Here is a 24,419-nt window from a genome sequence, read left to right as displayed (position 1 = left end):
TTTCCAAATAACATTAAAATGAGTTTCAAGGAAAAGTCATGTTCTGATTTTATTGATAAAATAGTACCTGTATACAACAGTCAAACAAATTTTGACTTACATAGTTATACATATCACAGACATTTAAAGAGCAATGCAAACCAGCATTATCCACAACATTGGCATACAGTACTTTGTATTAAAAGTTTAACGCAATCCTTCAACTCAAAATTCACTTTCTTGCACAGTTTAGCTCGCCTTAAGAAGAAAATAAATCAAAAGCACATATATTTAAAGAACTAGCCAGTGAGAATGATTGGTTTTGATGTGTGGCTCATGCAGACTAACTGCACTTTGTGAGTGAAGGTGAACGGTAGATCGGGCATGCTGTGGTGGGCATACAATGGTTGTTTAATTGTAAGTAGTAAGCTCAATGGAATCACAATGTAATTTTGCAAGATGTCTGATACAGTCATTTATTTAAAGCTTATTCCTAGTAGAGACTTTACTATTTAGTATTAGTCAAAAGACATCTTTGTTTATTATCTAACATGCATCTGAGCAATGCAGGTAATCTTAAAGGGCTGATGCCTTAATAGGAGGGTGACAGGCTAAACAGTGTTAAGCAATGGTGTCACCACTGTCATTTGTTTGCCAACATACTTTTCTAGAGAGGAAACAAGATTGTTTAGATGTCATCCAATGTGTCTCCTACTATACTAAAATGATACACTGCTTATGTCCACTGTAAGTCCTCAAAGCTCAAATCTCTCAAAGACTAATGATAGCTGAGGTTGATCGCTTTTACCAACGCATCAGAGGGGGGAATTGAATTCCAACTTAAAGTGCAAATCCTGGCTTTATTATAAGTACATCATGGACAGAGGGTAGTAGCTCTAAATCACTGAACATGTTGTGACTACTGACTGAAGCCCAGAGGATTAATACATATAGCAAGGAACATCAATCTTGGGCATTCCAAACAAGCAAATACATCGGTTTATCGCGCCGAAAATGGTTCATTAGTTTGCTCACATTCAAAAAGGGATAATGATAAAAAGAAAAACTAGATGTGTTAGAACAAAATGACCAGACATCGACAAAAATGTTCACAGTTCTCAATATTGTTAAAAGTGGATAAAATATATGAAATAAATACGAAGAAAACAAAGCTACCTCAGCATATTTGACTTCAATACATTTGCTTGTCAGCAAGATTCACAGATGAATTCAGATAAATAAAGTGACCATTTTCACAGCTTTCCCTAACTAAGGCTGTTTGTCTATCCTGACCTTTTGCCATTAACATGCGTAACATCACAAACTGTTTCTCCAGGCTTCCATACAGGATAAGATGCACCTGCTGCCTATTCACCTCTATGGATGTTTTAGTGCCCTACATCTTCTTTAGTTCGGTGAGATTTTTACATTTCAAATGCATGTTCATACATTAAAGTATGCTGAAAGATATATACAATAAATATTCTGTGAACTAATGAGAAAACTGCACTTACAATTTAAGAGGGCGACACAACACTTTGCAAAAATTGGGGGAGGGAGGGGGGCTGTCACTACCAGCAGGAGGAGCTGTGAGTTTATGTGTGTGCATGTACATGTCTCTGTAGAATACAGCTGTCGGTGGTTAGCATATACGCTTGTATGTGTAAATGTAGCCCTTACAGTAAGGGCAGGTGTGTGTCACATCCTTGAGGTCGTCAATCAGACAGGGAATCAAGCAGCAGCCGAGATCACACCTGAAAATGAGGAGCAGACACAAAATTTGATGTTGCAAATTTAAACATTTGCACATGCTTGTGTATGTTAAGCAGAAAATAAGCTAAGCCTATTGCAATAGGTCACAGACAGCTCTGTCTGCAAAATATGCAGGCGCATAATACAAGCTAGACAAGTTAAGCATGCTGAATTAGTCAAGAATGTGTAGGGGACTCTTGTAACTCTAGATGTCTGCATATTGACTTCCACAGAACCTAAGTATGAACACTAACAGTCAGTTAAAAGACACGATCATGAGTTTGAGCTGTGTTTTCTGATGCAAAGTATTTTTGTATACATCCAGTTTTTATCAATTACATTGCAATATTTAAAATAATGGATCAATTACCTGTTTCACCATTCTTTTTTAAGGAAATATACAATTTGACATCTTTAATATGTGTAAATGCAGAACCAGCCTTAAAAACTTAATTTCTTCCCCCCAGGTAACAGAGCCCTGAGTATTTTAGAACTGTTGTCTTATGCGTGTGTGAAAAGATAGTGTGCAAGCCTACCCACAATGCGACAAAACCCACCACAAACTAACGTTAGGTTGCCTTTAATCATTCTTCTACTTACCCTACAAAGAAGCAGAAGAGGCAGAAGAGTGTGTTCATGAGGCCGACGTCGTGCGAGATGCGGGTGACGATTGCCTGCTGACAGTGTGGACACACAGTCTGCACCGGTGAGGTCTGGAACATTTCCCCCTGCAGTACGGTCACAGTGGTGGCTGCTCCTGGAGGAGCCAGGACGGTCGCTGTGTGACCTCCCATATGGACAAAGTGACCGGGACCAGGGCCCATCTGTCCTGGCATTGGGTGAGGAAAGTGACCAGGCGGAGGTGGGTAGGCACCACCTGTACACAAAGAAATGGGATGTAATATACTGTATTGTATATGACTTTAGGCACAGAAAAACTTAACAGTAGCCAATAACATGACTCCAAACGGAACATAATGTTTCTCTATCTGCTTGCTCACACATTAGCTGGGACAACTTTATACACCAACCACATCATATATATCTCTCAAATTGTTTTGATGCTTTGTGTTTTTTTATGTATGTGTCTGCAGCACCTTGTGGTGGAGGCATAGGCATGGGCATTGGCATGGGCCCTTCTCCGGGAACATGTGGAGGAAGGAAGCCTGGGTGTGGGCCCTCATAGGGTGGAGGGCCGTAGTCTGGAGGCAAGGGTTGGCCCTGTATAGGAGCATTTCTTACTGAAAAAAGGGAAAATGGCAGTGAAGTCAGACATTTGGAGGAGAGGCTTGAGTCAGAGTCAACAAATGCTTAGAATTCATAATGCAATATTCAATACATGTAGTTCTTGGTATTGTGATTGGTGTTGTGGTTTAAGATGCGTTCAGGCAGCTTTATGATACCAGCAACCAGGATCCAAAATGAGCACTTGCCAAATGAGTAAAAATCTGTGTTGGAAAATAAGTCAGTAGCTATTGGCTGGTTGCTGAAATATGCCTACTCCATTGCAAACTCTCATCACTACAACACATTAGTTGATTGGCCACTTCTTATTTTGCATCAGCTCTGCAAACTGGTGGCTGTCTGGGACTATTTTTAAATCCCCATGGTGACCGTTTACTCAAGCCACAATGATTAAAATTTGTTCACCTGCTGCACCTGTTAGTGCCTATAAACATTCACCACAATACTGCATGTTTAGTTTTAGTACCTGGTTGTCCATTCTTCTCTTCAATAAGTGGGGCACTGGGACCTCCAGGGTACGGCGGTGGAGGATCACTGGACATACTGGCCGGACGACTGTATAGGGAAAGGGGTTAGACACGGAGCTCCCCTCACAACTCTCCTGTGGACTTTTAGTCTGTGAGAAAGAAGAAGAAAAAAAAACACATGCACAGTTTGAGTCCCATGGCTCATTACTCTCTGACACAGACTTCTCCCAAGTCATAAAATGTTCCAACAACAGTCAGAGAGGCTAATGATGTACTTGGTACTACTGATGTCAGTCTGCACATGTACCGCAAGTTTCAGAACAACTGAGTAAAATACAGTGAAGTTTGAAGCAATTTTGTGATTGAAACCAGTGACTTATAGTGTTTGTTTTTTTGTTAGTTTATTGAAGCACTGGGTGATATCACTGAATTATCGAAGTAATAATATAAAACGTTTTAAAATTGCGTGTGACAATAAAACAAACAATAATTGCCATTACAGGATCTATTTAACTGTACCAAAATTCAGAATAAACAGTTATTGGTGCGATTGTAAATAGGTAAATATGATCATGCCTGTACAAGCTTGATCTAGTGAGTTTTGTGGCAACTATGAATTTCATTATATGTAATGCTATAATTTTCTTCATGAGTGAATACCCTGGTTAGCACTGGCACAGTACAGAAGGCATGACAGTGAGCTCTAAGGCATTTTATAATGCATACCATGGCTGATTGCAGTGTTCTACAAATGTCTTTTAGGATTGTATAGTAAAGTCGGCACTATTATTTCACTATGAAGACATGAGCAACTTTGAATACAGCAAAACATGGAGTGTAGCTGCATATCCTGTGGCTCACCAACAGACAACAGATTGAGGATATTTCTGTTTCTGTTTGGTAAGTCAGTACACAGTGTGAGAGAGGCATGAAGGTGTAGGTCCTTACAGATGTGTATGAACCTAAACATCCAGAACAGGTGTGTTCACTGTATACAGTCAGGGGTTCAATTACAGATTAACACCTGTGCAATACAACAAACCAATTAGTACACATGCTGTAAAACTCTGAAACTCTCAGTGAGGTGTTGCTGCATCTATGTGGTTATTATTACTGAGAAGATATCTAGCAATACACCCTAATACATTTAAAGGCCCCTGGCAGATGATAATAAGAATAATAATGATAATACGTAAAACTGTCAACATATTCAAAAAACAGTCTAGTAAGTATTAAAAATAGGCATTTACCTGCTACTGGAAAAAGAAAGATTCCACCAGAGGGAGATCTGGCAAAGGTGCCACAACCTGTTATATGACCAAAATGCAAAAGTCATTTTAATAAGGCCCATAATATCACTGTAGTAGAACTCATTTACATAAAACCCAGCTGAGTGACACCAAAGAGAAACACTTCAAAGCAAGAGTGAAACACTATAGCAATGACAGGTATTTTCTGTAGGTGTAAGGCAATAATCAGCCAATTGGACAATAATGGCTGATCATTGTCGAAGTTTGTTGGGAGGCATTTCTCCTAAATGAATGCCTATCTGCCAACCATGCCACTGTGTGCACAATATTGCTGGATAAACACTGTATACAGATACTATCATTATTATTATAGATACTGCCACTTGCTGCTGCTCATGGAGGAATTGCTGGGTCTCTGTAAATTATTTAATAAGTCATAGTGGGGTCTAGACCTACTTTATATGTAAAGAGTCTTGAGATAACTTTAGTTATGATTTGGCACTATAAATAATACTGAATTGTACCAACTAACGCTAGCTAGCTAACTAGCTGATGTTTTTTTTTAAATCCATCCCCAGATAATCCAGCTCAAAGCTACTTGCACAACTAACCATGAATAACTCAGTTACGTAATGGAGTCGAGCGGAAACCAGCAGTGATGTTAACTTGAACTGGGGCGCGTATCTAGTGCAAGTATCTTGCATTATATCGGTGATAAACATGGTAGCACACGGGGATGGACGCGGGCGGTGTTGGCGTGAACGTTACTAGGGTTGTGTTAATCTTTCCTGATCCTTTTTGACAGGTAATGAACGACTGGCGGTGAGTGTTTGTTAGGTAACTTGGAAGACAAGGGTGTGTTTGTTCAGCTAAAGCAAAGCGATGTTTGCTAGCGTTAGCTGTCGTTAGTTAGCTACCGTCGCCATTCTAGACACAGAAACAACAGGCTGAAGATATAATGCCCGCACATGCAAATGAATGGACTAAAGGTGTATGCAGCGTTGTAAAATGTTGTTTCTGGGCGTAATGCTGCAGCTGTCAGTGCGCTGAAAGACATTATTACCTGTATTTAGTGAGAAACGCAGCCCGTCCGCGGTGTGACTGAAGTTGTTTGACGTTAGCAGCTCCGATCCTCCTGAAGAGCGTCAACATCCGCTCAGACGGATTTACACCTGACGTCATTAAGTATGAATAACACGGGCATGATGATTTTTTATTTTATTTATCAGATTATAACATTCCTGTGTTTCCTCAAGAACATGCAGTTGTCTTTGATGCAGTTCCTTCAGGTATTATCATTTTACTTTCTTTTTTGAGTATCAAAACAAATAATAGATGTATAAGGGAATTAATACAAAGATGCACAATTAGTAAACCTGCTTCTATATTTTTATGGAGTGAGCAGTATTTTGATATGAAATGGGAAAAAAACATGGTTATTACCCATGAAGTTGTTGTTTTTTTTAATCTCAGATAAGGTGTGAGGGGTGTCTCTGAAATGATTGCACAGATGTTATTCACATACATGATCCTGTTGATTCTGTAATTGTAAGATTATGTTAAATGTTGATCCTCTCTGCTCCTTTTGTCACATCACAGATGAAACAACACAACATCTTTTTTGGTAATGCTCTTTTAGTCAAACACTGAGGTATGAAATGACCCTCTTTTTAAACAGAAGGTTAGGTATACAACTCAAACTCCAAATGTATTTTATTTATTTTTTTGGTATTTTTGAAAATATATTTCTTACTTACTTTAACTCCTACCTGGACTCACAAGCATTGCACCAACTGCAAAGCTGTGAAAACCAAAGCCATTTGTAATGAATTTGATCTGTAATGCTTTATGTACATCAATGTTTTGTTTTATTTATGATATATGCACTACCTAGAGCGATATTGTTCTTGTTACTTTTGTTATATTGTTTGAAGCTTGAGCAGTAATCACTGTTGGAAGTCTATTTGTGTAAATAAAGTTAAAAAGTGGTCTGCTGACCTGTCGCATTCATTTATTAAAAACCAATACACGCCGTTTTGTGTAATTTAAGTGACATACATAATATAAAGTAAACAAACAGAAAAATAATAAATACAACTGAATAAATCTATTTATTTTGAAAGTATTCACCGGAAAAGTCGTTGTTTATGTTAACGCTAGCTTCACCATCTCTCGAAGGTGGACTAGTTAAAATATTACTATCACGCAACTATTAATCGTATTTGAATCGATTGCTGAACTATTTTATAATCAATCACACTATGAGTTCTACACATGAGTATAAATAGCGATTATATCGCTATCAACACGTAGCGTCATGTTAGCCTGTTGCAGTATTTCCGGTGCTAGTGAGGCCCACTGTCATCTCCAACTTGCGTATAGAAAATGCACTTTAAAAATGCACTATTAAATTATCAATATGCAGAACTCATTATTCGTCTTATAGTATATGACAACAGACAATCATATTTGTTTTAATAACACTTTGATGTGAAGACTAGTCTACCCTTAACCAAAATGATTTAGAATGATAAGTCTCTCCTGCCCTCTTCTGGTCACAGTGTGGAAGTGTAACAACGTTTGATGGCTAAAACTGTATCGTATTTTTAATCGAATTGCGACATTAGCAGCCATATAGGTTACTTAATATAACAGTTTTCTCATGTGGAGTGTAATCAAGAAGACTGCTGATCAAAGTTTCTTTAGAATATTTGTGGTCGCCCTCTTGTGGGCACAACGAGAAACGGCAATATTAATAAAGTCAAAGTAGCGTCAATGCAGACATCCATCCGCCGCTTGACCCTACATAGAGACAAACAACCATTCACGGTCACATTCACACCTACGGGCAATTTAGAGTCATCAATTAACCTAACACATGCGTGTCTTTGGACTGTGGGAGGAAGACGGAGAACCCACGCAGACACGGGGAGAACATGCAAACTCCACACAGAAAGGGCCCCATCCGGGATTCGAACCAGGAACCCTCTTGCTGTGAGGCGACCACCGTGCCGCCTCAATGCAGACATGAACAATGCAAAACTTCCGGTAAATACTTTCAAATAAATGTGACCAAGATAAAACTATGCATAGCATCTACTGTATGACACAACTGTATGGGGATTTTTTTTCCCACACCGTGTAATGAAGTTGGTCGCTGTGGCAACTAGAGGGCAGTATACACTCACAACCCACAACCATACACAGTAAAAGACTTCTCTCCAAACGTTATTGAAACAGATATATAAATACAATGATTACCTGTATTTATGTTACTGTTGTCATTTGTCTAGCGTTATATGTGTATGCATATGTAGTGTTAACCCTCCTGTTAACCTTGGGGTCGGTTTGGCCCCATTCAGTGTTTCACATCTCTAAATACATGGTTGACACTTTTTTTGCTTCATCTTAATGCCTTCTCCTAATTTTATGGGGACAATTGTGAAAACCTAAAATTGACATGCTTATATTGTTTCATTGTCCTGTAAACATACTAATCGAAACAGTGTTCCTTTTCTGTCAATTTGATCATTTTAATCATTAATCATTATTAGTACTATCTATTTTACAATTCAAATATTTAGAAATGTTTGAAATTGTTTGTTTTTCCTGAGGTCACATTGACCCTGTACGTAACTTATATTATAAATAACACAAAATAGTGCTTACCAATAATATACTTACTTTGAAACACACAAAAAAACAAATACCCCCCCGATGAAATTGTAGTTCAATCTGTAAAATATTGTTTTTTCTGTATATTTCCGAAGCCACGTGATAAGTATTCGGGATGTATGAGAAGGGGCTGTTTTTAATTTAAAATGCTATTTAGGTAGTCAACAAATACACGTGGAGTACCCGACATTAAAACTTGACTAACAGCTGTGATTATGATCATTTGTTGTTGTTATGTTGTTATTAAAATTTGAGCAGGAGGGTTAAAGCAAGTAGCGTAGGCCAACACTATTGAGCTACGGACAGGAAGGTTTGTTCCTGATCAGAATATTATTTATTGTTGATTGTCTTCAGCTACAGCCACGCTGTAGGAAGGTTAGCATCAGAACTGACATGTCAGTGTTTTCAAACCAATCATTTTACCTCTGCTCACTCTCTTGCCATCACAGTTTAACTCACTCATGAACGTGACTACGTAGCAGGCTGATATTAAAAACAAAAATATGACAGGAAATGCTAAACTTATTTTAAATTACATTTCACAGATCTTAGTTGAAGTGTTTTCTTAGTATTATATTGATTTAGTAATTCATGTTTCCTTTTTTTATTTTGTAGAGACCCCAGAGAGAGCTTGGGTACCACCTGCAGTACAAGTGCCATAGTTTGAGAACCAGTAGTATAGTATGTCAAAAAAGAAAATGTAAAAACATAATATTTACAATATTAGGGCAGCGTGTCTAAATCAGTCATAGCATAGATTGTTGAAAAAGTAACGAAAAGTCATAGTTTAACCTAAGTCAGAATCTAATATGTCCCAAAATGCTTGAATCACACAGCACAGTGTGTTTTAAACAGTCATAGACACGGTAGTGTCCAAAAAAAGAAAAAATATATGTCCAAAATGCTTAACTCAGTCATAGGACAGCGTGTCTTTAACAGTCATAGCATAGTTTGTGTGTGAGAGCACATTTGAGAGGGCGTGCGATGCAACTTTCCCAGCAGCCACCCTGAAACAACTGGTCCTGAAAGTAATGAATCTTTGTTCTTTATTGTTATACACATGCTGCTATACACACAAGGAAAGACAGGTATTGATTTTACAGAGCCACAAACCACCTACTGTGGAGTTATCCTGGATACCAGGTCAATAGTGGTCAGAACAAGAACAGGAAGGCACAGTGTCAAGTTGAAATGGCACATAAGAGGGGGTAAAAGACAAAATAACAATGCTACTTAAAAGCAGTAAGAGGTTTAAGCCTCCACAAATACACATGCAAATGCTAGCCCATTATTAAAATGCAATGTGTGCACTTATTGCATTGGATGTGGTCCTTCCAATCAAACATACATTAAGAGAATCTGCTTGAACCTAAATACTAAGATTAAATGCATAATTGATACATGGCCATAATGTAGTGAAGGAACAGTTCAATTTCATATTGCAATAAAAAGTTACATTTTTCTAGTAGCATGAAGTTTGCAATAGAAAAAAAAGGCTCTGTACATCAGCATCAAAAATCCTGTCTATGGGCTGAAAACTGTATATTGTGGCATTTATAAGAACACTAATGTCCAATGCAACAAGCAGGCAGCCATATCAATTCAAGGCACATAGAGCTATATGCATGGCGCTACACATACAGGACCAAGTTATGTAAAGGTGTTGCAGCCACACAAACACCGGACCCTATTTTTGCAGCTACATCACATAAGCAGACACTGGCATCGCCACAAAGAGACTGTACAGAGATCTGCCACATCTACGACAAGCACACCTACTGTGCCATAGTGAGTCAGCTTACATGTAGCTGGAGCATCTATGCTTGTTGCAGGCTTTAGCTATCTTTGAATTCAGCTGTTAGGATGGGAATCTTTAACGCTTATCGATTATCCGAGTCTTAAATAAATGTGCATGATAACTGAATCTAGTTCTGTTGTTTCAATACACAGCTTTTTTCTATGTAATGAGCAAGTACACAATATTGGAAGTAACTACACAGGACTCTAGTACAGTTATGGTACACAGACATCACATCATTAGAAATCATAAAAAAGTGACATGTAGATGTTTAAGACTGCAGACAATTTAAACTCATTTCATCATAAACTCATGTTATAAGGAATGGATTATAAATGATTTTGTTTTTGTGCGGAGTGCAAAATCACTTCAAATGGACACACAGATATATATATATGTAATATGTTTTCAGATTTCTGCTCATAACCCAAATAATCCTTACTGTAAAAAATAAGTTCTCAAGTCATTAATGTATTTCACTGATGAATGCAATATCTTGACACAAACAGTATTTCTAAAGTCTTCTGAATTTAGTGTTATGCAATAGATACAGAGTTAATTTAAAGTAAGTGTGCTTAAAACCACCATTACAGGTAATGAAATATCTCTGGATTCCACATTAGACTAGACCACAACTCTGGTCAAGACACACAACTGAACACTTGACAGTTAATGAAATGTTTTCAAAGGGGAAAAGATACCTATTTTTAAACATTAGTCATAGAATAAGGTACCAAGAACATCTTTGCAGGAGTCAAATTTCTTTTCTGTCATCAGAGACATTGATGGAATAAACAGATTCCTCCCTTGTCACGGTTGACTTTCTTTCAGGGCCGCCGTTGGCTCTGTTCACTTAAGCAGAAGACTAGGCTGGAGAGTAAAAGGAATAGAGGGCCTGGATGATCTTTGCAACGTATAAATCTGTTCTGATGGATGTGAAGGGAAAAGGCTGGGTCAGAGTCAGGGGTTGAGGTGCTCATCTTCCATATGAAGGCTGCTTGTGGGACACAGGAGAGGCTGGCTGGAGCAGTTTGTGCTCTGACTTTTCAGGCTTTCTGTTGACTCTGATGAACCTGGAGGAGAAGAAGAAGCAACAGATAAGGAGCATGGTGTGGCGAAGACAAGTTTCCAGTCAGACTTCACATAAATACAGATGCGCATTAGAAGATTCTTGATAAGATACGCCTATCTTGTGATTTCACTTGATAATACCTGCCAGATCTTTTGTTTTTTCTGGCTGTTATAGATGATGTTGAATCTACTCATTTATAGAGAATAGGATTAAGTGAGAACAGTAGAGCTCATACACAGAACCAGAGCAGACAGGAAAGCCTACATACCAGTTACTCCTCCATACCAATAGAGCAGGAATCAGGACCTAGAGCTGCCCAAAGTGAGGCGATACAAAGGGACAGGACGGCAGGGAACAGAGGAGGAGTGTTAGGAAACAGAGAAGCACAAGAGCACACAGGTTAGATGCAAAGCACCCTCAAGTCTTGGGTTTAAGAAGAGAAACGTTAAGAGAACCAGAACTAGAATCCAAAATAAGCAAGAACCAGAGGATTTGTAGTTGACAATGCTATGGATAAGCTTAAAAACATAGTCCATATTCTGCTTCTTTTCTTTTCTTTCCTGTTTATAGGGGCTTAAAGATTAACAGTCTGATATTTCTTCTCGGCCCCTGGCAGAGGATTTCTCACCTGGCAGAGACAAGTCGCCCGGTGGGTCGCTCTCTGTTTTGGTCAAGCTGCTGTGTTCACTGCTGCAGTCCTGTAGGATGTCTCCTCCAGAATGCATCCTGTCCTCTGGATCACACAGGAGAGTAAATGTCAGAGAAGCCAACTCTCAGCCAACAAATCTTTACAAGGGTTGGGTACAAAACTCTTTTAAGGGCATCAACCCAATTATGTCGGTACTACCGAGTTCAGATTCATGCTTAATCAACTGCTGCCAAATTGCGGGACCTGAGAGTGCGTTGGGATGAACTTTACTGTCCTCTCCTTTGCACATTTGACAGGGGCAGCTCCTAAACGCTACGTCAGCCCTACAGTTGGTTCAAGTCACTGAGTTAGGGCAACGGTGAGCCAAAAGTGGTCACATGCGCCGCAATATAATATAATAAAATATAATATAATGACGAGCTGAAAGTGGTTGCACTACCTCTGAGACACAAACATCAGTGTTCTCTATGCCCTGTTGACACACTGACAGGCTTTAGGTTGTAGGGTTTGTCAGGGGTTTTATTTTGTGGTATTTAAAATGTTCTGAATAAACAACAAAATGTTCAAAACAGGATAAATAGGTCTGGACTTATTTTTCCAACTGATATTACATTTTCATTATTGCACAGAGAATATAAAGCACCTGAAAAAGCTACCTTTCAATATGAACGGTACTAAACCGTGTGTCACATAATTAACTGTACAATGGCTGCTAAATTAAAAAACCCACCATCATCTGGAGATAGGGACTCGGCGACGTCCTCGGCGGCTGTGGCCTGGAAGAAGAAGGAAAGAGAAGAAAGCTTTTGTTTGATTTTCTTTGTTTCAATGTCAGGTGGTGAAGCGGTGGCTTACGTCAGTGGGGGCAGGGCTGCTGGACAGCATTGTGTTTGGCTGAGCATCAGACATCTCAGACAGCTTCTCCTCATCTTCTTCCTGGATGGGAGAGGATGGGGACCTAAGGGTGCTGGATGGGTAGACAAGACAATTAATCAATGCAGAAATACAAGTAGAACAGGTCATTCAATCCATCAATCAATCAATAACTGCTACTTAGATGGACTGATATTCACTCTAATTATACCTATATGGAAGGAAATCCGCAGCAGCCACTGTAATTTGTGGAAAACCAAGCCCAATGTAAAGTGATGTTTGCGATTCCTGTCCTAACCTGACTCCTTACAGAAATATGTTTGTGTGCATGTATGTGGAAATGTACCTGTCAGGTGACTTGCTGACTTTGCCTTTCTGCAGACTCCCATCACTTAAATGCTCCGGGGAGCTCAGCTGTCTGCCATCACCGCACAGACCCCCCGAGAAGTTGATTTCATCGTAGAGGGGGGCAGATGGAATGGCAGGAGACACTGACCGCAGACCATTCAGAGCCTCTAACAGCGAGATGGGTTCAAAGCCGGGAGGAACTGAATCTGTGCTCTGCAAAGAGACGTAGACAAAGCCTGGTGGTAACAGTGCACAGCTGATAAACAAATCCTAAGATACACTTTTTCATTCAGAGATGGGTAATTGAGGTGTCAGACACTGTAGTCATGAGTCTGTGCTGACATAAAGAATACATTTACCCCAAATAGTTGATGGATGGATAACATTACCAAGCTTCAATGGCAATTTGAGAAATAAGCCAAAAAAAAAAGGTGCAAAATTAAATTATAGATTTTTTTTGGTTAACCTTTTGTTGAGCAAGTTAGCTTTAGGTGGCTAAGGCAACATATCATGTACATCTCTGGCCTGCCTATGCTTTACAAAGCCATTCAGCAGCCTGGTGCTTTGCTCTCATCGGGATCCCGGAAGCTAATTTAACTCTGAAGCAGCTGCAGGCAGATGATTAAATGGAGGCGTTGACTTAGGCACAACATAACAACTTGCTGCTCAATAAAAGTTGGTAAAAATCTAGATAAGAGCGTATCTGTTTGAAACACATTAAAGTAGGAATGGACTTATATTTGTGAATTCCAGCTGTTCCAATCCTGCAATGTTTTTAATGCAGTACTTAATTCCGCAGTAAAGATATGCAACCTGAATGCATGCCCAGTTTGTCCTTAATTTACTGCACATCTTAGCCAATCTTATCTAATAATAAACAGATGTACATGAGACTTACCGAGTGCTCGTCATGATCCATAGTCTGAGCCAGAACAGGGCTGAAGGACACAGGGGAGAGAGCACCAGGCTTTTTCCTCACAGCTCTGATCTGAAGCAAGGCTCTGAATGCTGGTAAAATGAACACGAGCTCAAATCAAACCCAAAAATAAAGTAAATTCATTATATTTAACTTAGACCACTCTTCAAATATCAACAATAAAGCAGTTTAACGATTCAAATAATGTATGACTTCTTACGGAGCCTGCAGATTGGACAGTTGTTGGCCTGGTAACGCAGAGTGTCTGCGCACGAGTTGCAGAGACACAGATGTCTGCAGGGCAGGATGAGTGTATCTCGCAGGTCAGACAGACAGACAACGCACTCGTTGCTGTTGTCACTGTTCTCATCATCTGATGGCTGGAAAAAGAAAAGAAAAAGAAAAAAGTCACACAAATAAAACATTAAGTAACATTTACAGCATTGTGGTCCATGTATACAGTAACATTTTCACTGGAACCTTGGTTTCTTGGTTGTTTTTGTTCTCAATCCCATAGATCTCCTGTAAGAGGTAGCTCACACGGTCCACCTGAAAAGATGCAGCAACAGAAATTATGTTTCACAAACACAGCTCCATGCACACAATCAGGTCCAAGGGAGTTGGAAGGCAAAATGTATTCTACTATATGTATGTAATATATTCTCTTCACTGTCTTGTTTTGTCTTCATTTTATATATATACATATTAGAGTAAGATGTGAGCAGTGATACAAAAAAGTGACTCATATATTTCAATAATGAATATTATTTATGGTTATTAAAATACATCATCTGTCAGAACAATGTTTCAATGTGAGTTTATGTTAAAATACTTTGAGCCCTGAAACGTTTCCATTCAGTATCTACTCCACAGATCTGCCTTATTGCCAGACTCCTAAGTATTTTGGCGCAGATTTTTTTTTTTGTGGTTTAGCTTTTTCAAAAGCTGCAAAAGAGTGTGAGCATCACTCATGCTCTGCTTCGCATTAACAACATGCTGTAGCACACTCAGTATGTGCTTCAGGATTTACTGACTTTGATTTAGGGTGGTTAAAAAACTACTAATTGATTAAAACAAAGTGGGGATATTTACTCTACATTCAAATGAATCATTTGCTAATTCATGATATGATTAATAGTTGAAATAAGAACATTCAAAAACCTACAATTTGCTTCTGCTTCAGAGGCTTGACTGAGAAACTGCCATCAACGTGCTGGAGGTGAAAAAACAGAGAAACTTGTATTAGCTTTACATAAAAACTTGTTTCGTCAAGATTAATATTTTTTTTTCTTTTATTTCAAAGTATACGTACTCTTTCAAATGCTGCCAAAAGAACATGAGCATGTCCAAGGCAATCTTGAAAAGAACACACAATATTCTGGTTAATACAAATGTTGACCCAGATGTGTATTTAGTCTAAACAGACTGACTATTATGCAGCTTGAGTAACCTACCGTCCCCTTCATCAACCACAGCTTGGATTACCATGGGAAACACTCCTCGGTCAAGGTCAAAGTTCAGCTTGAAGGGAAAAAAATGCATGTATTTTATTAATCAATGAGGCAAGGAAATAAACAGTGTAAACGTGTGCAATAAGGTAAAAGTTGTGTTGTGCGAAAAGTGTTTAAGTAGAAGATTTGTTGGTGACAGATAATCAGTCACCAACGGAGCCACTTTGTTGTTGTGATGTGTGGTCCGGAAACAAACTCCACTAACTGCTACAGATACTTACATCTTCCTCTTTCCACTCGCTGAAATCTATTTTGAACGATGGCATGGAGAACTGTTGGCTCACCCCTCGCTTGTAATGCACAGTTTCAGAGACCAGTGATGGATTCTTTGGGCTGTACCTGCAAAACAGTATGTTCCAGAGAAAAATGATCAGCGTGCAGGAGGATGAAGAAATCTTGGATGGGGAGCGCACACTGTTTTCCTAACGGTGCAACAGAAAAATATATATATTTATCAGCAAGGAAAGCCCAATGGCAGCTGTCATTTTCAAGTATTCAATACAAGCATTAGTATCCATGGACAAACTGAAAATTAAGAAGATTGAATAGCATGGCACATAAGTAGCAAAATCTGATGTCTTTGATGCTGGAAAAAAAATGTATCATCTTTCTGTCTCTTCTCATCTTGACGCAATAACTTCAGTAGAACTATTACTTTCATCTTCTTCTAAGTCTTGCTGTATCCATGGCGACTGGAGGTTGCTAAGGACCCAACACATCTATTCTAGTCTTTAAGCTTTATGGTTTGAGTCTCACAAGTAAAACTGGATTTAAATGTCCCTGGCACACAGTTCCCACTAATATGAAGCTGCTGTGTCAGTGACAATGATCTGCTTATACGGCTCAAATCTGAACACCGGATCCTCTCATAGACAGATGGATATTCATTTCATAAATGGTTTCAGATGTGACATTTAAAATTAAAGAATAAAATACTCGCTAAGGTTGTGATTCTTGATTTTGAAGTAATGGTTCATCTTTTGTGCTTCTAACAGCTAAAGATTCATCAGCCAATAAACACGTTAGAGAGCAAACTCTTACACTGCCATCCCATTGGAGAACTCCTCAAACGCTTGGCAGTAGAGGGTGATGGCCACCCGAGCATCAGCATCAAAGGTGAACTCCACACCATACTGAACCTTTGGTTTTCCTCCTTCCTCCACTGGTGCGTCAGAGTCATCTTTATACCTAGAATAAAGGGTTTAAAGAATTTAGGCTTGGCACAATGTAAACTCTTTTCCCTAACACAATTGTTAACTTTTAATGTAGTTGTATCGTAATACTGCCTCCTTATCTTTACCTGACCAAACGCAGAGAGTCCTTTCGAATGTTGACCAGACTCCTCAGGGTTTTCACAGGCTCGTGGGGTGCAGGCGTCACATACGGAAACTAGTGAAACAGCAATATGAATGATATTTGATTTGAAATGATCAACATGGTTTGACTGATACTATTACTGACATGCGATGTAGAAATCCCTCATTGTAGTTTTAAAATTCTGGAAAATGTACAGCACTGAGTTCTCAGATAACTTTAACAACCGGGATGAAGAAACATCAGTTTTCACCTGCACTGGCCTATTTCCAAGAAAATTCAGGTCCATGTTTTCTCCAAAAAGGTACCCCTCTGGATGTGGCGTGTCGAATTTCTCTCCTCCCATGAAGAAGTGGCTCGCAAAATAATTCCCTGAGGACAAGAGAAAACACATGAATAATAAAGGTTCAGCGAGCAGCAGAATATTGTACTGATATTTGTATTTACACTTCTTTGTAAAAGGGACATTTCTGTCTGTGTCAATATAAATAACACAATATAAATACGGTTATTTCGAATGATCTTCCTTGTTGAATATGGAGAAGGAGCAGAACATCGCCATCTAGTGTCTCAAGATCGTAGCCGCAACAACAAAAAATTATTCCAGCAGTCGGGTTGCCAAGTTTGTTGCAGAGTGTGTCAAGCGATCAGCCTGCTCCATGTCAGTGATGAATCATACAGGGTAACGACTAATTTGGACTATTCAATTCATTTTACAACAGTATTTAACGTAAGCCAGTCTTCAACGGGAAGTTTTTCTTTGAGTGGTGTGTGGTTGCGATTAGCAAGCTCGCTCTCAACTCAAAATGATTCCTTGTTTCAGTAGCCTGATTGCACAAAGATAGCTGTCAGGCAGTGGTGTGGTGATAATGAATATAGAGATGGGCACCAGTCTACAGTAGCTGCGCCGAACAGCAGAAACCCTGGCAACCCCGCAATGTAGGCCGCTATTGACTGGTACAAAGTCAACAGAACGTGACAGAAAGTTATTGTCAAACCCGTCAAAAAAGTTTTTTTAACATTTATTCAGACTAAATATATTTTTTTATGGAAAAGCTATACTTTGATAATGAATTTCGTTCTGCATTGCTTCACTCATCCAAGTGGGCTTGCTCCATAGGACGGTGATTTCAGGAGGCTGGGCCTTATCCAAAATCCTTGCATGTGATTGGATAAACCACTTGTCCGTCATCTTTGTTAACGTTCTACTTCAACCACTCACATCGAAAAACCAACCCATGACGCTGATGAGAGCGAAGCAGGGAAAGCCAAAACAAAACAGCTGACATGGTTTCCACCGATAAAAGCCTTCAGAACCGTTCTTTTAAAGAAATCTTCACTAGATTGGACAACACAGAACGCGATGCGAGAATCACAACAGCCGCTTCTCTGCTGCGTCACATCTTTAAAACCCCTGCCCGGCGGTCATGAATGCCCGGCTACCTGAAATCCCTTTCCTATGGAGCGAACCCAGATGGTTGAGAGTTGGAGTCAAGGCGGAACGAAATTCATCTGGCGAGAGTCAAGTGAATACTTTCATTCTGTACACCTCAAAACACCCAGTGGACGTATATTTTATTTGTTTTAATATAGCTTTTAATAAAGATTCTACATACTCAACCTTTAACTTTGAAAATAACTAAATTATGCACTTTTGAAGGGGAAAAAAAAGTTTGCGTTTCGCAATCTTTTTGTCAGTGTCAAATTATTTAAAACATAACGATGTTGAACACTTTTTCGAGGGGCCCCATGTGAATCTTTGCCTCGGGCCCCAGCAGACTCTAGAATCGCCTCTGCCTTCATAAACAACTATAAATACCCAGCCATATTTCTATTACTCTGACATGTTTCCAGTCATTATCTAACTGTATTTACCAGCTGATCATAAGCAACAGAAAGGAAACAATAATTAGACCCTAAGTGGCTGACGTGCGCTCAGCGCCTCAATGTTTATTATTGATTTTTTTTTTTTTAGATCCGTGTTTAGAGACACTGCCGTCGATCACTCACCAGATTTCGGAGGAAATCGATAGGCCGAATTGGCCTGGATATCGATGTCCTCAACACCAGCGATTCTGCGACTCAGGATGGACCCCATCTTTCTCTAGCAGCTTGGCAGCTAACACCGCCTCGCAGCTCCGATTAGCTCTCGCCTTTCGAACGTACACTAACGCCGAAACAAAGATACCATCGACCAAGCACCGGCGCTTCGGTTAATTTAACATTTTATACGCTGTTCAGTTTGATCAGTGTCTGATGCTGATAATGCTAAATGCTAACAGGAAACAAATTGAGACGGGCTGTTCTGGCTGCTGTTGTTTTGCCAGCGCTGTTGTGACGTAGCAGCGGGTCAACCTGATTGGCTGTCTTCAAGCGTTCCAGAACTTCAGGGCGTTCGCTCTGCGCGCTGGGACCGCCCGGCGGGAGGAGGTCAGGGGGAGGAGGGTCGGGCCGATAGTCGTTATCATAAAGACACAAGTGAGATATTTGTAGATTTATTTTGTATAATATTACCTATAACTTCGAATTATTACTGTAAAATGTTATATTTAGTTATGTCAGATACGATACACTATGAGAAGGAACATTTCATTATCCAACCCATAATATTCTTTGCGAAGTTTTACATTTATTAATGAAAATTTTCCAAAGTAAAACCGCACTTTAATTTGTTCAAAAAAGAAATGGCGTTTTAAATTAAGACAATTACTTATTATTGACTATTATTACTTATATCTTATTACAGTAAGATTGTGCTCCCTGTTTAATGCTTTCAATACATTTATTTTCTATTCTTTAATGACCCCTGGCATGTTTTATGTTGTTTATGTATTCTTTTGTTTTGTTTCTCTTCTGCTTTTCTACTTGTGTGTATATTGTTTTTATTTTATTATATTTTTAATTTTTTTAAATATATTTTTCATGTATTTATATGTTTTAAATATCTTCTTAAGAAGTGATGTATTGTGTTTTTTTCGCATATGTAATGCATACCAAGTTTAAATAAAATGGGTTTTTTTTAAGTATACAGAGTTATAAAGGATAATATAGGAGCTTATAACACAACTGGAGCAGCAGCACCTCCCTCTGGCAGGGAGCGTTAACACTTAAACACTCAAATACACATACAAAACCACATACAGCGTGACCAATGGTCATAACAACTATACTATGACTATACAGTATTTCAACATACTATGGTCTTTTTATGACTTACTATAATATTACTTTTTCATGACATGCTATACTATGACTTTTTTGCCATACTATTATAGCCTACCATAAAGTGACTTTTTCCAACATACCACACTATGACTTTTTTGACATATTATACAATGAGTTTTTATGTACTATGACTTTTTATGACATGATACCATAAATCAACATTGTTCGACTGGCCGACTTGTGAAACAGACCTGGGGCCTACTGTTGAATAACTATTAGTTCTTACTCTTTTCTATTTTCCTTTAATGTTGATCTTTTAGTGGTGACACTGATTTTTTTCCTGGCATGAAGCACAGTTTTTCACTTGATTACTGTAGATAGTTCTAAGAATAAAAATAAAATAAAATTGGAGCATGTAATTGATTGATTTTATAGAATTAGCTCTCATCTTTAAAACAAGAACCGTGCTTTATTTTGTGCACATGATACACATACAGTATAGTAGCCTGCTGATGCGTAACAGTTCATTTCAGGAAGACTTTTCTAGCTGCCAAGCACTCTGAAAGTGTGTAATGTGTTTCAGATTTCAAACATAGTGACATTCTTCTGCAGTTTTGGTTAACTGTTGCTCTCTGCTCAGCTGGACCAACAGGTGTACACCAGCGTAAAGTTTAATGAGGATTCAGTTACACTGTGACCTCCAGCTTGCCTGTAAAAAGTGTGTGTGCAAGTGTATGTGTATACCGGGGCCTATGACACTTTCAGCTAGAGAAGGTTGTCTGGCGGGGTTTTACTGTAAACATATAAAATAATAAAATCAGAGTTTAATCTTCTATCAGCTTGAGAGCCAAAGTCCTGTCTCCTTTCCTTAACTCTTTTAAATTTAGAGTGTCCACAAAAGCAAAGCTGAAACATGTCGTTCAGTTGGCTATAACAGGCTGTTTTTAGAGGCCATGAGGAATTATTTCAGACTGCTTTTTCATCTCAGGACTCACAGATTGACAGAGTTGCATGTCAGAAAAGGTAACTTAATCTCTGGACACCTGTGTACGTGCTCGCCTCTAACATCTGATGATCTGATCTCACAGGAAAAGATGTTTTCGCATTTGTGATTGGTGAAACAATAATCCTCAAAACAAGGCTATTTTGGTTTCATCTCTTGAGGCTACAATATTAGCACTAAGCTCCAAGCCAGTTTAAAGTGGTGTAAAATGTTCCACCATTATAAAACCTCTATTACCTGCCCTACTTTCTTTATTAGCATTTGAGAAAGAAACGTTTGTGATAAAGTTAAAGCAACCAAGAATACTGTTTTAAAATATTAGACACTTGCACAACCATAATAAACTGTAAATAAAATACTCAGGTGAGAATTTTATGATAAAGCTTTCAGATTATCTTTACATTAAAAAACTGAAATGAAAATTTAATCTCACGAATATCCTGGCCTAAATAATTGTGATTCAAGATATTATCCAAATAATCATCAAAATACCCGTAAAACTCTCAAAATTGCACAAAACCCCTCTGAAATCACTTTACCTTTCATTTTATTACGAAACTAATATTATATTGTATCACAGATAGGCCACATATTTTTACTAAATACAGTACAATACAATTTTATTGACAGTGTAAAATTATAACAAAAGTGGTCTCTTGACACTCTTAAAGAAGGTAAGTATAAATCCTTAGGTCACCCTTATTCAAAAAGTCATAGTAAGCCTTTACTATGGTATAGTATAGTAACTTTAACTTGTGAGCTGTGGCCAAATTAATGTTACGGTTAGAGGACAAACTGAAGTAAACTGCAGTCAATTTGCAGGTCAAGTCACTCATGAGGATATTCACGATTAACTTAGTGTTTTTTTTATTTTATTACGTGATCCGTTATAGAAACGATTATTGTCCCATACTTAATTGTGTTGACAGTCAAATTGTGCATATAGGTTTACCTCAGACCAGTCAAAGCAAGTGCTCTCTCATTTAATTAGTCTGTGCTAAACCTCTTTGAGGCAAGAAATCATCCCAACAGCAATCCACACAAATCTCCACCCTCACTCAGTAGGGTTAAATTAGTCCACATGGCCCTGAAAACACAAAACATGTGTATCACCACATCCTGTCACACCACGTCCCTGAAAAATACACACCTGAGTGTACAATAAGAGCATGTGCCAATGTACACGTGTCAGATAAAAACTAATCTTATTCTGTCATCACATCTCATCTGTTGAAGGCAAACAGTGATGTAAAATAATATCTTCCACCATCCTAATAATATGTAATAATAAAAATAAAATTTCCTTAAAAATGATCATCCAATCTGGCGTAATATCATTGTCACAAGATACTCACACAGTGAATATCTGAAAATGCCAAAGATTTTCTCTTATGATTGAGATGTGGAAAATTTACAATTGAAATATTGTAATTAAAATAATCACAATGAAAAGCCGTGAGCTGTCTGTGTCTGTACTGGGATGCTTACAGTATGTAAATCACAAAACAAAGTGTTATTTGAAAGCAGAGGATTTAGAGACTTTGGAGACACGTGCAGACAGCCTACCTACTTTGAGAGGACCACTTTACAGTATGAGTTCAGAGAGAAAGAAGGAGGAGAGAGCAGGAGAGACACAAAGGTCATCATCTTGCCTACTGAAGTCTGTTACATTGAAGTCGGAGCTGTTGGACACACAGAGAACACGCAAAGTCTCGTTGGCAGGGACTTGATTTGACTGCATCCTTTATAGCATCAGTACAACATTTATTTTACAAAAGACTGGAAGAGAAGAAAACGGGTAATAAGAGAGTCTTCAAATAATCAGAACCTTCTGTATATATTTTATTGAGGCATCATGACACAGCAGGTCAGTAGCTCACCGTTCCTCAAGCCCTTCTTTCTGAAGACGCCTGTCAGAGTGGTCAGCCCTCTGCGACAGAGACGACACACACTCCCCGCCAGTGAGTTCAGGAACCTCACGGCACAGGACGCCATCAGTGTGTTTGAGATTGAGAGAGAAGGTAAGCCAAGTTTCCGCTCACCATATAACAAACCTGATATGTGTTTTTACACTACCATTAGGTAAGAACTTGACTATCTTGATGTGATGAGAATATACTGTATTTTACATCCTGTCATTGGGGGAGGTATGTATAATATCTTAAATTTTGCTTTGGGATATTCAATCTCGTTGAGTGCCAGTTTTAACTTGAAAGGGAATACATTTCTTTCATCCTTTGGTCTTTTCCTGATCATCATCATCATTACTCCCAGGCCAGGATCCACCGTTATGAACTGGTTCTTTTTCACCCCCTAGCATTTGTCTCTGTGTCTGGAGAGTGTCCACTTACCCTGGATGAAGTACTTAACTTCCTGAGTCAGTGCCCCGAGCTGTCGCTGGGTTGGTTTGAGGAGGGACAGCTGGTAGCTTTCATCATTGGCTCTGGATGGGACAAAGACAGGCTTTCGCAGGTATGAAAACACTTAGAACATGTTTAAAGAATAAAAAAGGGGACAAACCTTTTAATTCTATAAAAAATATTATAGATTTTTGACAAACTTGCTCTGATTCATGGAAGCTTTGGCTCATTGGTGCTTTGACTTAATTATTGTCTCTATTTAATCTCTTTTCTCCAGGAGGCAATGACTCAGCATGTCCCAGATAACCCCACTGTGCACATCCATGTGCTGTCTGTGCACCGTCACTGTCGCCAACAAGGCAAGGGCTCCATCCTCTTGTGGCGCTACTTGCAGTACCTGCGCTGTATACCGGGCCTCCGCCGAGCTCTGCTGATTTGCGAGGACTTCCTGGTGCCATTCTACCTCAAAGCCGGCTTCAAGGAGAAAGGAGCATCAGCCATCTCCATATCCAACATGCAATTCCAAGAGATGGAGTACATGCTCTGTGGGCAGGCATATGCACGACGGAACAGTGGCTGCTAGTCCATTAATACCTAACCCGACCCTCCTCCACTTACTCACCTCTAACATGGACTCAGGGCAGATCAGATTAACAAAACACAGCCAACACATGGACAGATAGAGGCGCAGGGCCGGTATGCACCTCCGGACTGGGTTAAGTATTGTTGTTACTGGACCTCCTAATCTCAGCACCTCACAGTATCCCACTGAGGACTGTGAGAGGACAGAGGGAACTCATACAGAGTGGATTCATGCAAAAAGAGGAACCAGTGGCTTTGATTTATTAGATATCGAATTATACTTCCTCCGTCATCGTTAGCATCTTGGCTTTGAGAGCTTAATATTGTTCCTCCATTTATTTATTATTTGTCAAATCATTCACAATGCACTGTTTGCAATATTATCAAGGCAATTCATTGTAAATTGCATCTGATGTTTTGATGTAAATACTGTTTTATTTTTTTAAACCATATAAATCAA

The 24,419-nt window shown here is 38.9% G+C and overlaps 3 protein-coding genes across 4 annotated transcripts; 1 reads left to right on the top strand and 2 right to left on the bottom strand.

Annotated features, from left to right (window-relative positions):
• Positions 1-31: 31 nt before the first annotated feature.
• On the bottom strand, positions 32-5,841 carry cdip1 (cell death-inducing p53 target 1). Of its 2 annotated transcripts, XM_083931984.1 has the most exons (6): positions 5,757-5,841; positions 4,694-4,750; positions 3,443-3,592; positions 2,829-2,972; positions 2,332-2,608; positions 32-1,733 (listed from the first exon to the last, which is right to left on the bottom strand). In XM_083931984.1, the coding sequence occupies exons 3-6, from the start codon at positions 3,516-3,518 to the stop codon at positions 1,622-1,624; spliced, it is 609 nt and encodes a 202-aa protein (XP_083788110.1). In that variant the 5' UTR covers positions 3,519-3,592; positions 4,694-4,750; positions 5,757-5,841; the 3' UTR covers positions 32-1,621. The 2 variants fall into 2 exon arrangements, with proteins under 2 accessions (XP_083788110.1, XP_083788111.1); XM_083931985.1 differs by lacking the exon at positions 4,694-4,750 and having other exon boundaries at positions 5,757-5,822.
• Positions 5,842-9,437: 3,596 nt separating this feature from the next.
• mgrn1b (mahogunin, ring finger 1b) lies at positions 9,438-19,169 on the bottom strand. The gene is made up of 16 exons (XM_083930813.1): positions 18,860-19,169; positions 17,103-17,221; positions 16,836-16,924; positions 16,577-16,723; positions 15,757-15,874; positions 15,479-15,545; positions 15,337-15,380; positions 15,190-15,237; positions 14,505-14,573; positions 14,245-14,404; positions 14,007-14,116; positions 13,107-13,321; positions 12,743-12,854; positions 12,618-12,663; positions 11,867-11,971; positions 9,438-11,239 (listed from the first exon to the last, which is right to left on the bottom strand). The coding sequence occupies exons 1-16, from the start codon at positions 18,945-18,947 to the stop codon at positions 11,127-11,129; spliced, it is 1,650 nt and encodes a 549-aa protein (XP_083786939.1). The 5' UTR covers positions 18,948-19,169; the 3' UTR covers positions 9,438-11,126.
• Positions 19,170-22,872: 3,703 nt separating this feature from the next.
• On the top strand, positions 22,873-23,960 carry aanat2 (arylalkylamine N-acetyltransferase 2; the record flags this gene model as incomplete). Its single annotated transcript, XM_083932108.1, has 3 exons — positions 22,873-23,038; positions 23,335-23,489; positions 23,655-23,960. The coding sequence occupies 3 exons, from the start codon at positions 22,873-22,875 to the stop codon at positions 23,958-23,960; spliced, it is 627 nt and encodes a 208-aa protein (XP_083788234.1).
• Between the last annotated feature and the right edge of the window lie 459 nt (positions 23,961-24,419).

The sequence above is a fragment of the Echiichthys vipera genome (genome assembly GCF_963691815.1).
Source record: "Echiichthys vipera genome assembly, chromosome: 17".
In the NCBI taxonomy this organism is placed as follows: Eukaryota; Metazoa; Chordata; class Actinopteri; order Perciformes; family Trachinidae; genus Echiichthys; species Echiichthys vipera.
The sequence above is the reverse complement of the archived record's forward strand: the minus strand, read 5'-3'. Positions and strand labels throughout refer to the sequence as shown.

Bases quoted from the DNA above. Each gene is read 5' to 3' on its own strand.
- cdip1 (XM_083931984.1), bottom strand. From the start codon at position 3,518: ATGTCCAGTGATCCTCCACCGCCGTACCCTGGAGGTCCCAGTGCCCCA. The intron at 2,973-3,442 runs GTACTAAAACTA...CCCTTTTTTCAG, and splicing joins AGAGAAGAATGGACAACCAG to TAAGAAATGCTCCTATACAG. The intron at 2,609-2,828 runs GTGCTGCAGACA...CTTTGTGTACAG, and splicing joins GCCTATGCCTCCACCACAAG to GTGGTGCCTACCCACCTCCG.
- mgrn1b (XM_083930813.1), bottom strand. From the start codon at position 18,947: ATGGGGTCCATCCTGAGTCGCAGAATCGCTGGTGTTGAGGACATCGAT. The intron at 14,117-14,244 runs GTAAGAAGTCAT...TCATTTTACCAG, and splicing joins CTGTCCAATCTGCAGGCTCC to CATTCAGAGCCTTGCTTCAG. The intron at 11,240-11,866 runs GTGAGAAATCCT...CTTCTCCTCCAG, and splicing joins GGGCGACTTGTCTCTGCCAG to GTTCATCAGAGTCAACAGAA.